General features: G+C 40.9%; 1 protein-coding gene across 1 annotated transcript; it reads left to right on the plus strand.

Annotated features, from left to right (window-relative positions):
• The first annotated feature begins 4,893 nt into the window (after positions 1 to 4,893).
• On the plus strand, positions 4,894 to 14,717 carry LOC102912880 (C-type lectin domain family 4 member A-like). The gene is made up of 6 exons (XM_076567949.1): positions 4,894 to 5,219; positions 6,333 to 6,449; positions 9,916 to 10,017; positions 11,730 to 11,881; positions 12,785 to 12,897; positions 14,186 to 14,717. The coding sequence occupies exons 1-6, from the start codon at positions 5,138 to 5,140 to the stop codon at positions 14,325 to 14,327; spliced, it is 708 nt and encodes a 235-aa protein (XP_076424064.1). The 5' UTR covers positions 4,894 to 5,137; the 3' UTR covers positions 14,328 to 14,717.
• The last annotated feature ends 802 nt before the right edge of the window (positions 14,718 to 15,519 follow it).

The raw sequence follows: 15,519 nt of genomic DNA on the forward strand, positions 1-15,519 counted from the left end.
CTTTCCATTTTCCCTTACCACTTCGCCATCTTTGATTTTATATTTTATCCTGGGCTTTTCTTCTGTTGGACTTTGTTCTATCACCTTGTCGCTTTATCAAGGTGATGTGGAGCATGATCTAGAAACACAGCACAGAAGGATGGAAGGAAGCAGACAGTGGAGTTCAGGGTTCTCAGTGAGCCAGAGCAGACAGCACAGTTGGAGCTCACACAGATGAGGAAAAGCAAAGGCAGCCTTAAGCTGCTTCTCTGGTGCAGCTGAGGGGAGTGTTTTCTCTCTCTGCACCATCAGATGATCCAGTCCTTCAGTGTGCATCTCTTCCTCTCTGAGGAAGGAAGTGGAAACACATGGTAATGTTCTATAACCACTTCCCCCTTCCCCCTTTATGACTAAATCACCCATGCACTCAACCCAGCCCTGGCTGAACTGCTCTGGCCTTAAAAACTTGTTTCTTAATGTCTGTTTCAAAACTTTAAGACACCAAAGAAAGAAGTAGAGGGAGAAACCAGAAGATAGAAAGATCTCTCCTGCTTGAGGATTAGCAGGGTTAATGTTGTGAAAATGGTCAGCCTATCAAGAGCAATCTCCCAAGTCAATGTGTAACCCTTAATGTTTTAACACAGTTTTCTCAGTTGAATAAATAATATTAACTTTCTGCAGATACAAAATACCCAGAATAGCCAAAACAATCTTGAACACCAAAGATAAAAACAACACAAAACAAAACCCTGCAGGAGACATCACTGTCTAAGACTTAAAGTTATACCACAGAGCTACAGTAAAAAAGACAATATAATACTGGAATAAAAACAGACTAAAAAGACCACCTCAGTTCTGACAAAGAGGTCAACAACGCAGGTTGGAGAAAGGACAGCATTTCTAACACACGGTGCTGATCACACTGGATGCAAAAGAACAAAACTAGATCCTTATTACTGATCCTGCACAAAACTCAACTGCAAGTGGATCAAGGACTTTCACATAAGATTTCAGACCCTGAATGGGATGGGGCAGAAAATGGGGATATGCTTGACTTCAATGGCACAGGAAAAAGACTTTGTGAACCACTCCAATCATCCAGGCATTAAGACTAACAATTAATGAATGGGACCTCATGAAACTTATGTCTCCTGAAGAGCAAAGGCTGTCCATAGAGTGAGGAAAATAACCTCTACCAACTATACATCTGATAGAGAGTTACTATCTAGAATATACAAAGAGTTTTAGAAAAAGGAAAGTACTCCCCTAAAAGGAAAGAAAATGAACAACCCAATAAAAAAGAAAGAAAACTGTGGGAGCCCATTCTCAGGTTCTTTGTGGCGTTACCCAGCAGGTCCGTATAGAGGATGATTAGGACCATGGGCCTGAGTGCAGGTGTTTGAGATGGTCTGCACTTGGCTGTGCTGGGGGATGGTCTGTATGTCAAGATGCTCTGATTGGTTAATAAATAAAACCTGATCGGCCGTGGCTAGGCAGGAAAAAAGGACAGAAAGGCAGAAGGAGACGCTGCAGCCGCCGCAATGACCAGAGAGGCTGCAGCCGTCACCATGACCAGAGACACTGCAGTCGCTGCCATGACCAGCAGCATGTGAAGACGTCAGTAAGCCACCAGCCACATGGCAAGGTATAGATGTATGGAAATGGATCAATTTAAGATAAAAGCACAGTCAGCAAGATAAGGACAGTTGGCAAGAGGCCTGCCACGGCCATGCAGTTTGCAAGCAATATAAGTGTCTGTGTTTACTTGGTTGGGTTTGAGCGGCTGTGGGACTGGCGGGTGACGGAGATTTGTCCTGACTGTGGGCAAGGCGGAAAACTCAAGCTACATTTGGCGCCCGAACTTGGGGCTAAAGAAAAAAAGGGCTAAAGAAAAAAAAGGGAAGAAAAAAAAAAGGGACTAAAGAAAAAGGACAAATGAACTGTATGGAAATGGATCAATTTAAGATAAAAGCACAGTTAGCAAGATAAGGACAGTTAGCAGGAAGCCTGCCACGGCCATGCAGTTTGCAAGCAATATAAGTGTCTGTGTTTATTTGGTTGGGTCTGAGCGGCTGTGGGACTGGCAGGTGACAGAGGTTTGTCCTGACTGTGGGCAAGGCAGAAAAGATCAAGCTACAGAAAACAACTTAAGAAAAATCCTTAGCCACACAATTTAAAAATCTTTGATATTTTTTCTCACCCCAGTCAGAGTGATTAATGCAAACCAAAAACAAAACAACAACAACAACGAAACCCAGCATCAACAAATGCTGAGATGGATGTGGGAAAGGGGAACACTTATTCATTGCCAGCAGGAGTGCAAACTGGAGTAATGACTGTAAATATCAGTGTGGAGTTCCTCAGAAAGCTAAAAATAATGTCTGCCACACCATCAAGCTGTGCCTCTCTGGGCATTTACCCAAACGACTCCGTATCCTAATCTAGAAATGCATGCTCATCCATGTTTATTGATGCTCTGCTCACAATAGCCAAAAGGAAGAAGCCAGGATGTCCAACAGCTCATGAATGAATAGTGAAAATATATATTTACACATTGGAATATTATTCAGCTGTTTAGAAAGATCAACTTATGAAATTTTCAGGTAAGTGAATGACGTGGAGACATTCATTCTGAATAAGGAAAGCCAGACTCAGAAAGACAAATGTTGCACATTTTTCCTCAGTTGTGGATGTTAGCTTTGAATCTTCAGATATGTGTTGTGTTTGTAACACCTATAAAGGTCAGGAAATTTTTAAGGGGCCAGGAGAAGGGCCTTTCATAGGCAGAGCAATAGAATGCAGTGGGAAGGTTTATATTGGGGTCAGGGAGAGGAGGATAGGTAAGTGAAGTAATATAGGATGGATAAATAATACTAAAGACCTTTGGAAAAAGTCATATGGAAACATATTACCATAGGAGATTTCTCAAATATACCTATGCATGCACACACACACAGACACACAGACACACAGACACACACACACACACACACACACACACACACACACACACACACACAGAGTTAAAATGGAGTTACCCTATAAAGGAAAATATCTCCACACTAGACAGGGCTAGTAAACAAAAGTCCAGTGGCAGGAATGTATGACTTCTTTTAGTTGTAGGTCCAGTAGACTCCCAAACATCATAGGTTCTTGCTATCATTCTTGACTACTCTGCAGAATGCTTTTCTTAGTTTTAATTTACTTTGTCATTTTTGACATGTTTCATTGTTCTATCCATTGAAGTGGTACAATTACGTAGGACATTTTCATGTACTTACAGAATATACACTGAGCTCATTTCCCACAATTCCCCGACTTTGCTCTTCCTCTCCCCGGTGCCTCCCATCAATCCCTCTTTCCTCTAGAAGATTTTTACTTCTATTTTAATGTCCTGTGTGCAACCATAGTTTATACATCTGTCTAAAAATCTTAGAATCACAAAGGAGAAACATATGCTGTATTTCATGGTGAGATTGGTTCAATCCAGTTCATATAACTATCCCTACTAGCATACATTTTCCTGAAAATATTATAACTTTGATTTCTTTATGACAGAAAATTCCATTGTACACATATACCACACTTTGTTTATTCACTCCTCTGCTGTTGGAGTTTGTTCTATAACTCAGCCTTTGTGAACAATGCTCCAGAATTTTATGATAAGACCCTGTTACTGCAGACCACATTAAAAAAAATCAAGTTGTCATTGACCTAGAAACTTCATCCCTACTCTCTAGCTATCATAATGCTGGAAGGTGCTATCTATGCTACTGGAAAAGAAGGGTAATCATCAGTCTTGTCTAGGTCTGAACCCTGGGAGCTACAATTATGATTGACCTGGATACAGTTGAGAGGGTGTCTGTGCATGAATCACAGGGACCCTCAACCATATAATGAAGCACTATTAATTCTCTTGTTCTTCTTCTATCCTTTAAAAATACTATTTTCCCTTTCCTTATTAAATAATGCATTTTGAGTAAAGTATTATACACGACAAGGCAGGGTAGGCATCCATGGTAGGGTGGGATGTGGGGAAGCAATGATTTGTCTGTGCAGAGGGCTGGCTTGACAGCAGAATTGGAGCCTGAGCAGTGAGGGGAAATGTGTCTTGAATGGGGAGTGAGTCCACAAGCAGCAGCCCGATGTGAGACTTCAGAGCCTGAGAGGTGACAAGGTCAGCTGTGTCTGAGAGTGGGCAGGTGCAGAGCCTCTGAGCTCAAGCAGGGTGAGAAGGCATCCATGCTTGAGGCCCCTTCTTGTGGGAAGTCGGAACCCTGAATGAGTGGTGAGCAGAGGGTCCTCAAGGTCAGCCTGGTGTGATACCTCAGCACTTGAAGGAGGTGAGGGTGGGCCCTAGTGCACAGTGTTAGCTCCAAGTCAAGTTGGGGTCTGGGGCCTCAGCAGACTGAGGGGAAGTTCCTCACAGAGGGTAAACAAGGTTTCTAGGAACCAGGCAAGGTACAGAATGTGGGAGTGGAAAACACAGGTGGGAACTCAGTGACTTTCAAGTGAGCGAGGAAATCCTTGCTGGGGTGTGGAAGAACTGGGTGTCAGAGCTCAGGAAGATTTAGGGGGCTATCCATTCCTCAGATAGAGCTGTCAGGGCTTCCACAGACTGAACAGGGTGAAAACACTGAGCCCATGATGTGGGACAGTCTAAGGTGTATACTAAGTGTCTTTGTGTTGAAGAACTCTTCTGTCCATGGGGGCGACTTGAGTGTGGTGTTAAAGCCCCAGAGAGTCCAAGAGGCGGCTCTGTAGCGATAAGGAGTAGGAATCACAGCACAAGGATGGGAATAACAGGCTTTATTGTAGAGGTCAGTTCAGACCGAATCTCAACTCTGTGAGGAGTTTGACTTCTCTAATGGCCTGGTTCCTCTTTTCCATTCCTTCCCGTTTTCTTCTCTCGCCCTTTGAATTCTTGGTATTTCTACGACTGTATAATGATCCTGGGTGCATTCTCTGCCTGTGATTCTCCCTTTGCAGGTCACGGGACTGGACCTCATGCTGCAGGCTCAGGGCAGCTGTCTGTTACTGCCTCTCATCTCTAGCTGGTATCGGGACAATTGCCGCCACGTTTGTTTCTTGTTCAGGATCTATTTTAAAGAAGGGATGGCATACATCTTCTGAGGGCAGGGGAAGATTTCTTCTCAACATGTTTTCAGAAAACATTTATATTAACACAAACTTCAAAAATAAATTTGATTCCTCAGACCTCAATGCAGACTCTGCTCCAGGTAAGAAAACATTTTCTGCTGCTCCTAGTGAGTGATGATGTAAAGGACAAAGATAATGTTAGCCTCTGGCCATGCCTGTGGGTCACTGGAGCGCCAACCAAGTGTGTTGCCTGTAGACAGATGTGAAAGATTGTGGGATTGTACAATGGAGAAGAGAAGGTGTCTTTTACCATTTAGAGAAAAATCCCACAACCCATGTTATTGTATCTTTTCTACATATAAATAGATATATAATTGTGTAACAAATTGTTTCAAAGTTAAACCATGGCATCCTGATTTCCCCCTCTGTCTGGTGACATGTCATAGTCTGTTGGCATCCAGGTGTTGAGTAGTTTCTTTCACTCTCTCCCTCCTTGATGGGGACACAACACAGGACCTCACCCATGGTTGGGAAGTATTGTAACTATTTTAGAAGTGGTGACTAGAAAGGTGGTGACTGTATCACAAAATGTGAGTGCTTGACTATTGCATATTTGAAGTTGGAGCAAGCTGGAAGACTTTAAGAGTATATGATAAAATACTATGCAATCATAATAAAACTGATAAAGAAGACATAATGATATAGAATAATGTTCATTCAGATGTGCTGGCACAAGCCTGTAGTCACAAAACTCAGGAGGCTGAGACATGGGGTGTATGTGAGTTTGAGGCCAGCTTGGACTACATAATGCATTCAAGGTCTGCCTGGGGTACATACCAAGACCCTGTCCCAAAATAAAACAAAAATAATAAGGAAAAATTATGATATAATGTCAAAAAATGATAGTTCCTAATCAGTATTTATGATGTTCCAATTTTATAAAATAAACATTCATATGTAAAAGCTTTAAGCTTGTTTGAAAAATACATACCAAAATATTGGCAACAATCATTGTCAATGTCAGGAATGAGTGATTTTATTCACATTGTATTGTTTCTATAATTAACAATATAATACATTATATTATTAATATAGTATGTAATACATAAATAATATAATTATTTCCTATTTGCATTTTCCAACTACTTTAAACATCATGTTATTAGTGTTTATGATGCACAAAAAGAGAAGAATAGGAGAAAGAAGAGGAAATAGGAACAGAGCGCAAGACATGAGTTTGGTTTGTCTTTCAGTTCCTCAAAAGAAGACCACAACTCATGAAAGCTGTCACAGATTCTCCAAGGTCCTCCTCACCTCATTCACAGTCTATTTCCTGCTGTTGACAACCTTATTCTCTGTTGCTCTGATCTGTAAGTATGAACATGGGACAAGTAAACACAGAGAAGGAAAGTGACTCATTAGACAGATGGTGACCCAGAAACTTGAGACAGACACTTTCTGGGGAGATGGATGACATTGGGAATTTTCCCTGTTTCAGAATAACTCTTCTGTAAAAGTCATTCATTCTCACTAGAGAAGCAAGTGTATGTTTGTTGGTGGCACAGAGTGAAATCCTGGGCATCTATATGAGACTCCAGTACTAAAGATAAACCTTATTTCCACATCATTTGGATGCATACATATTAATATTTGGAATGAGAAAGGTGTTGAGAAGAGATGGACAGAGCTATTCCAGAGACAGTGCTACAGTGAAGTTTCTTCTAATCATTTAATTTTTGTTCCAGATCATGTGAGTCCTAGAAGCTAATTTAGAAAATAGTGGATTTCTTTGCAGATTGGCTTTCAAATTTATGAAAAATTGGAAAGTATAAATGGTATATTTTATGTAGGTGTTTTATTTATTCATTAAATAATTAGTAATAATCATTTACTATATATTAGGGAGCATGTAGAGAATCCAGAAAGATCTACAGTGCCCAGTCTCAGGAAATTTAGAGTAGAGTCAAGTGAATTAGTACTTTAAAAATTGCATGGTAAACGCTATGCAGGTGAGAAGTAAGAAGTAAACACAGGGAGGCTAAGAAAAGCTTGGAGCAGATGACACCTAGACCTGTGTGTGCCAGGAATGTCATAGACATGTGGGGGCATGAGACATATGGGTAATTATAAGTACACATTACTGTCATGTATAGTGCTACATGGAGAAATAAGCATGAAACTGTAGCAGACAAAACTGGACTCAGATCATAAAGTAGTGCATACCATATTACAGGGCATCCCCTCTAAATGTTATTTTATTTGGTAGTTGTTGCTGAACCATTAGCCCACTTAAAACTTGGTACGTTCTTTGAATTATTTTTTTAATTCTTGCTTCGTGGCTTCACAGAGACTGGTCTCTCTTGGGAGATTCCCATGGTCCTAGCTGAACTTACTCATTCTCATGGAGGCATGCATCAATTCAACTCAGCTCCCCATGACAAATTCAGACTTGCAGGACAGATGGAGGCAGTAAGCCAAGCTCTACATGGAGCTAATACATATTTGCCTTTGTATATTTTAGTGGCCAAAGAACTCTTAATGGCAGCTCAGATGAGGTGATATAGAACTAGACCAGTCTCTTGAGTAGGGAACTGCAAAGGCCAAGTGGATATTTACATAGGGAAGCTTGAGAAGTGTGTCCAGTTTTTCCATGTGTCACAGTCATGGAGATTCCCTGATGAATCTGAAGCAGGACATGATAAAATTAAAACTGACTTAGAGAAGTTTGCTCTTACCGAGTGTGGTAACGAAGGGAAGGAGAAACTAGGACACTAATTCAGAGTCTATTTGAACAGCACTAGGGGTTCGATCTAAAGATCATGTGAGTGATGCACAGGAGAGGAGAGAATTTGGACCAAAAGGAGGTGATGTTTTGATCAACATTGATAGCTGACATTAGGGAACACAGAGGAGTGAGGTATGACTTTAATATTCTGATTTCATAAAGTCAGCAGTCATGAATTTATTTGATAGGAAGAATTTTGAACACTGTTAAGGTCCAGCCTCTTTATTTTCATTCCCAAGGCCCCAGAAGAGACACTACTAATGGTGCAAGTGACCTTTGGGAAAAGAATCTAAATACAAGCTCTTTCATCCATCTGCTTTATTCCTCTGCCACCATAATTCTGCCCGGTACCCTGGGGAACCAGTCTATATCTCACCAAAACAGCAACACTACAATACAAGACTTGCAAGGTCCTCAGAAGAGACATTATGGTTAACTTCCCTGGGAGCAGGGAGTCTGGAGGCAGAAAGCCTTGTCTATGTGCTTTATCCAAGTACTTTAAATGTATATGCCCAAGGAATGGTCCATTCACACTGTTATAAATTCTTGAGGAAATTATGAGAGCACAAAAGATTCATAGTAGGAAACAGCTGATATGTTAATACCAAATAACACCAAATACTCCTTGAGATTCGACTTTTCCTTCAGAAGGATTCCTTGATCCTTCTAGGTTTAGCTTTACCGTATACAGCTGAATCTCTATTTCATATTCCTGTGTCCCATAGCATAAGAAGATGAGTTTGAATATGATGATTTAAGTTTTGTTTATGTTCACCTAATTTTCTATTGCACAGTTTAGTTGATGCATATTAACGTATTTTAGGAAAGAGGTGTAACTTTTTTAAGAACTTTGCTAATATGCAACAAAACAAAAACAGACTAAAAAAAAACAACCACCTCTACTCCCCCCTCCCAACAATCCAGGACAATGAATATCACTAAGACAGAGGAATTTGGATGAGAAAGACAGATACAGAAGGAACTGGATGCAATGTTTCAATTTAAAAGAGGTAGATGTAGAGGAAAACTGGTAGAAAAGAGCACAGGAAAGAGCAGCAAACAGGACCAGGCAAAACTGGAGGGAGCCAATGTCTCTCAACAGTTATGGAGGAAGAGAAGTGGGCAGGGTTATGTGAGAAGTCCCACAGGAAGATGACTGATTAGTGGACAGGAGGAGCCATTGACATCTAGTTCAGGAGTGTTTGGTAAATGAGCAGAAGGGAAAGCCAGAGTCTAGTGACTCCAGGAACAAGTGGGAGATGAGGAAGAGAAGAAAGAAAATTCAATTTCTCAAGGAAAGATGAGTTGGTTTTAAGTTAGGAACTCCGTGAAAGTGTGGGGACACTGGGAAGTCAGAGCTAGCTGCGGGGAGGGAGATACAGGAAAGAGGACGAAAACAAAGTCCTTTAGATCATTGTCTGCTCTTTTATGACTTCCGTGCTCAGGTAACCTGGAACTGCTCTGGATTAGCTCATTTCTCCATCACCTTTCCTGGGGTGCTCACATACTTAATAGAACTTATCACCTAAGATGTAGTCTTCAGTGTGTCCTCCATGAAATGTTGAAGAGTACCCAGGGTCATGGATCTGTCCTGTCCTTCCAGCTCTTCCTGAAGATAGCTGTGGTCATAAATCACTAGGAGAAGGGTAATACTGGTTGTGAGGTGATGAAAAATGGTCTTTTTTTTGTGATAGGTTCTCATGTAGACCAGGCTGGCCATTAACTAACTAACCAACTAAATAAACTATCCAATGAACCAACTAAACTAAACTTACTAGCTAGCTAAACCAATCAACCAACTATACTAACTTGGATAGTTAAGGATGACCTGAAACTTCCATTCTTCCTCACTCTAATTCCCAAGTGCTAGGGCCACAGCCTCCACACTCTGTGGTGATGGGAAATCTTTCCCAGGCATGCTGTAACTACTCAGGTAATGGGACATTTATAGGTTTTCTTTCTACAAAGAATGTAAGAAGATAAATGTAAAGAGTGGATTTTTTGTTTGTTAGCACTAACAAAAAATGAATTGTTTTTATTCTGCTTTACAGCTTTGTTTAAAAAATATTCTCAGCTTCTTGAAGAGAAAGCACTCATAAAAGAACTGAATTACACCAAACTAGAGTGTAGAAAACAGCATTCATTCTTGAAAGGTAAAACTTAACATGCTTATGATCAGCATTTCCAACAAGATTCTTATTTAGATCTATCAGCAATGGACACTATGGGGACATGACTTCGTACCACACACCCAGTACCAGCTGCCTGTGGAGTCCTTTTTAGAGGTCTCCAATCAGGCATAATTGGGATGTGTGCCCCTTTGTTTCAGTAAAGCAGAGTTTCAAGGAGGGAGATGCAATACCGGGCTAAGTAGAATTTTATTAGAAACAGAAATGAGCTCCAGAAAAAATAAAGCAAATCTGATGGTATGAATGTGAGTATCTCCAGGGAGTCATGCTCAATGGTGTGTGTTTAAGATTTCATTTTTAATTAAAATATGTATATATGCACGTGCCTGTGTGTGGGTTTGTGTACGTGAATGCAGTTCGATGTGGTTGTGAGTCACAGGTTGTGGGTGCTGGGAACTGAACTCCAGTCCTCTGTGAGAGCAGTACACACTCTGAACCACTGAACCATATCTATAGTCCCTCAAGTGTTTTCATAAGTGTGTGTGTGTGTGTGTGTGTGTGTGTGTGAGAGAGAGAGAGAGAGAGAGAGAGAGAGAGAGAGAGAGAGAGAGAGAGAGAGATGATCTTGTTGCATTTTCAGTTACAGTGTCTACAAAGTGTAATTTATTCAACATTTGAATAGAGAATTTGTTTTTCTCATAAACTAAGCTGGAAGGTGGAGTGATGATGATGTATTATCTAATTTTAGGAAAGAAAGGGGGGGTACTTTAGGTCATCTATCCCTTTGGCTCCAAGTAAGCAAATTTTCTTGGCTGTCTTTGACATCTGTAACTGAAATGCCTTTGGAATAAACCATCTGGTCCTAAACAGACACAGTTTGTGTACTGTCTTTGACAAAATACCTTTTGGGTAACACATGTATCCCTAGACCATTTCAGCTTGTCTGGGATTCCTGCCTTTCTCAGCAGATCTCTCTCTCTTCACTCACTGGATCCTTTGCTGTAAAGAAGATTGCAATCTTATTCAGGAAGTGTTTGCCTATTCCTACATCTTGAACTGTTTTCTTTATTTTTTTTTCTGTAACAATTTCAGGGTTCCAGGCCTCACAGGCCATTTAGAGTCTATTTTGAAGTCAATTTTTAACACACAATGGCTATGAATCTAGCTTCATTGTTCTGCAGTACAATTTGTTGAAGAGCCTATCTTCCTCCAATAATTATTTTTGGTGAAAAAGTCAGGTGGCTCTAGCTGTGTGGGCTTATGCTTGTGGTTCTTTTTGTGTTCATCTGTCTTCTGTGTCTTCTAACTCTGAAAATTTGAGGCCCTGGTTAATGACATCTATTGTTTTCACACACACACACACACACACACACACACACACACACACACACACACACACACATATTTCACACATATATGTGTATGTGTGCATATTTATGTAATATGAGAACTTTCTGGTTCTTGGTATGATGAGTTCTATTCTTGAGACCCAGACTGTTTGGCATAACGTTTGAGTGTTCTTTACACTTGTTTTCCTGACTGTACTCCAGTAGAACAAACTAGCTCTGATGTTAGTGTAGATGGAGGTAGACTGAAGTTTCTTGCCATCCGAGGGCCCAGGGGTTCCTTGTTGTATCTGTAGAAGTGGGGAGTCCCAACTTCCTTGTGGTCTCCACATCAAGCAGGATTTAAAATGACTTTATGACATTGCACTTACATTTCTTTCTTCCTCCAAGACAAAGTCTGGAACTGTTGCCCAAAGGACTGGAAGCCATTTAGTTCCTACTGCTACTTCACTGCAACTGACTCAGCATCTTGGAGTGAGAGTGAGGAGAAGTGCTCCAGCATGGGTGCTCATCTGATGGTGATCCACAGCCAGGAAGAGCAGGTGCATCCTGGGAGAGAGTGGGGCCTGGGCCTGGCCTGCTCTCTGCCTCTTTTAACTAAGAGGGAGTTTTGTTGACATGGGTGTTGCTGATGTGGCAGAAGGCTTTCCATTAGGAAGCTGGAAAGGTTGCTTCAGCCTTGGCATTCTACACCTTGCCCCTGCTTCATAGAAGCTAAACAAACCACAAGGAACCATGGCAACGGAAATGCAACCTCTGAGGTGGAAGGAAGGATGAAATGTTTCTGTTGGAAAGAGCAGTTTGTGATTTCAGCACGCTAATGCTTCCTGTAGTACCCACTGCCTAACAGAGGAGGGCGCAGAGCTGACTAGGGAAAGGGGATCAAATCAGGAGAGTCACAGCCAACCATCAGAAATGAAATATCTGAGGTTGTGATGGAGAATGCTTAAATCTGCTAAATTCTCTTATTCACAACTTTCAAGAATGGTGTTGGGGAAGAAAAGAGGGGAGTGAGTCTGAGATGAGAATTCATTATGATGACAGACAGAGATTGTTTCCAGTGTCATGGAAATCAGGCCTCTGAGTGATGACTTTGTGTCCTGGTCAGCCAGAGAAGATGGCACTCCTGGGGGTGGGGGTGGCTCTTTTATTCCTTGATCCTTCCTTTGTCTTCTCATCTCTGTGTGACCAGAAAAAAAGTCAGTCAAAGTATCACAATGTATCTCTAAAATGTGTAATTATTGTGTCTTCATCTAAAATTTGAAAACTATTTAAGGGCTTAGAGAGACAAACTAGGATTTAATATTATGTATTTCCATAGGTGCATTATATTGGTCCTATAATTTTATATAGTTAAAATAATTTTTAAAAGATCTTATAAAATTCAATAACATAAAAAGAAGCACTCCATCCAGGCTGAATGCTGTATCTTTCTTTCCTCTTAGGATTTCATCACCAAGATCCTGGATCCTAAAGCTGCTTATTATATTGGCCTTTCGGATCCAGGTCATCGACAGTGGCGCTGGGTTGATCAGACACCATACAATGAAAGTGCCACGTGAGTAACAGAGTTACCTAGAGGAGTCCTGGGTCCTGTAGCATGAGAAAACTTTAGGGTGTTCCAGCTGTTGGTTATGAAACTAAAACAGCTCCCTCCTGGTGTGAGTGCTGGGGATGGAGTTACTTTATCCCCATTTCCTCATCAAGGCATCCTGTGAGCCACATGTCACTGATACTCCAGGAGAGATGAGGAAACTGAGTTTGAAGAGTGTAGCATGATAAGTACCCAGGGCACCCAAACAAGGTGCTACACCATGGTGGGTTTCGTTATCCTTTCAGTCTCTCTCTCTATTTAACAATAGGATTTAATTTATTTTTATTTGTGCGTATATCTGTGTCTCTCTTGAGTGTGTGCCATGTGTATGTGGGTGTCCATGGAACTCATAAGAGGGTGTTGGATTCCATGGAGCTGTGGTTAGAGTTGGTGTGACCATGCCAATACGAGTGCTGGGAACAGAACTCTCCCACTTTCTGGAAAGGCAGCAAACACTCTTAATTTCTAAGCCACCTCTCCAGATTTCTTTTATATCTATAACAAAAATTAATGTCGAGATCATAACTGATTATTTCTCTTAAAGCAAAAGCACTCAATCTGATATTTTATGTGTCATATTTATGTAATTATTTAAAAACTCTAATATCTTAGCATGTTCCCATATTCTAGCCTGATTTCTGTTGTGAGAAGTAGGTAGTAATGTTATTGTTATTCTCAGTTTTCAGGGAAGAAAAGTAGGAATCCAGGATAGTAAATTACTTTCCTAGATGACAGAAATAAGTGGATTATCTAGATATTTTTAGTAGCTTTCTAGTCTCTAAAATAAAACTATTGTAAAATGAAAAAAATACTTTATTACAACACAAGAATAGGGAGATACCTTTTCAACATATATATAAGCTTATGGACTTTTGTGCCAAGAACTGTGTGAGTTCTGTTCCTAGCACTCATATTTGCATGGTCATACCACCTGTAACCACAGCTCCAGGGAATCTAACACCCTCTTATGAGCTCCATGGTATAGTCCCCAGTTACCAAGACCTAGGGATGAAGTAGCCTCTGGGATGTGTTCTGGGAGAGCAGTTGAGTAACAAGCTAAGAGAATATTGAGTGCAGTGGACCCTATTTTCTAGGGACATGTCAGACACGGGTTGTGGAGAATGGTTGGTTTGTACACACTTGAATCTGCTTCCACAAATTCCCACCACATCCTGAGGCTTGCTTACTCTTGTTTTCTCTTTCCCAGCATCACTGTGGGAAACACCCTGATGCTCTTTCCTTTTTTTTTCAGGTTCTGGCACCCAGGTGAGCCCAGCAGTGACAATGAACAATGTGTTATAATAAATCATCCATATTCTGGTTGGGGCTGGGCTGACAGCCTTTGCAGTGGTAAACAGAAGTCAGTTTGTCAGATGAAGAAAATATGTGTATGAATCGAGCATTGTCCATGGACATGGGATTGCATTTTTATCCAGCACTACATGGATACCTGGAAAGATCTTCTTGTGGAAGAAAAGTCCATAGATATTTGGGTAGGCAACCAACAGTTATCCATATGATAATACTGGTCCCCATATATACTTATCAATTCATCCTTTACTCTTCATGTAATGAAAATTTCCCATATTCTAGAGACGTTACAGGACCATATGTGCATATGTGGAAGCACTCCAGCTTCTCTGTCCACTCCTAGATTCCTACAGTCTTATTTGATGATAGAATTGTATGGTGTGGACCCTCTAGACATTTCCCCCTCTCTTTGTTCCTCTGTCTTTGGATTTATTGATGTATACTTGACAAATAAATAATGTATATTTACATTACACTGTCTTGACTTGCTATGGAAATGTATTGAACTTGGCTGCCACAATCAGGTGAACAGCACCCTCTATTATCTAACTTGGTTGTCTGTTTTGTGTGTGTGTGGTGTTAGAACATTTAAGATCTTCTTAAGAAAATTCAGACAGACAGGATGACATTGTTACCTATTGTCACTTTGATCCTCAGTGCTTACTCACATTTTCTCTGGCAGTTGTGCCCTTCCATCAGCATTTTCTCATTTCTCCAAATACCTGTCCTACCAGGACCCACTCAGGATCTTGGTCCCCATGGCTAGTGTGTCAGGTGCTGTGGGTACCATGAGGCTGATGTGGGCCTCTCATGGTGGCTGATCCTGGCTGGGTGACCTTCCTAAGAGCAAGTCTAAGAAGATGACAGCCAACCTTCTACTGGCACTGCCTGTTGTTCTTGGTGTCCCACCCTGTGCTGCCGCATTAGGGACAGCCTGTGTCCTGTGGATGGACATTGAGGAGAGCCACATGTCCCATGGAGCCTGCATGCTGCTTAACACTTTGGAAGCCTTTTCAACTTCTTATCGTGAATATTTTGAAACAGAAGTTGACTGGCTGGTATCATCAATATTCATATAATTACCATCTATAATAATGATTGTTGACTATTTGATAATTTGATATATATGTATGTATATACATACATATGCACGTTACTTGATAGGGCACTTGAGAGTTAGTTTGATAAATTACACTTCAGTCATTATTTCAGTGTATATCAGCTGAAATTGTCATTGCACAACAGAATAGTGCCATTATCATTGATAGAAAATTT

The sequence above is a fragment of the Peromyscus maniculatus genome, chromosome 3 (genome assembly GCF_049852395.1).
Source record: "Peromyscus maniculatus bairdii isolate BWxNUB_F1_BW_parent chromosome 3, HU_Pman_BW_mat_3.1, whole genome shotgun sequence".
In the NCBI taxonomy this organism is placed as follows: domain Eukaryota; kingdom Metazoa; phylum Chordata; class Mammalia; order Rodentia; family Cricetidae; genus Peromyscus; species Peromyscus maniculatus.

Excerpts from the sequence above, each read along its gene's own strand:
- LOC102912880 (XM_076567949.1), top strand. The coding sequence starts at position 5,138 with ATGTTTTCAGAAAACATTTATATTAACACAAACTTCAAAAATAAATTT. Across the intron at positions 10,018-11,729 it reads ACAGCATTCATTCTTGAAAG|ACAAAGTCTGGAACTGTTGC; the intron begins GTAAAACTTAAC and ends TCTTCCTCCAAG. Across the intron at positions 11,882-12,784 it reads TCCACAGCCAGGAAGAGCAG|GATTTCATCACCAAGATCCT; the intron begins GTGCATCCTGGG and ends CTTTCCTCTTAG.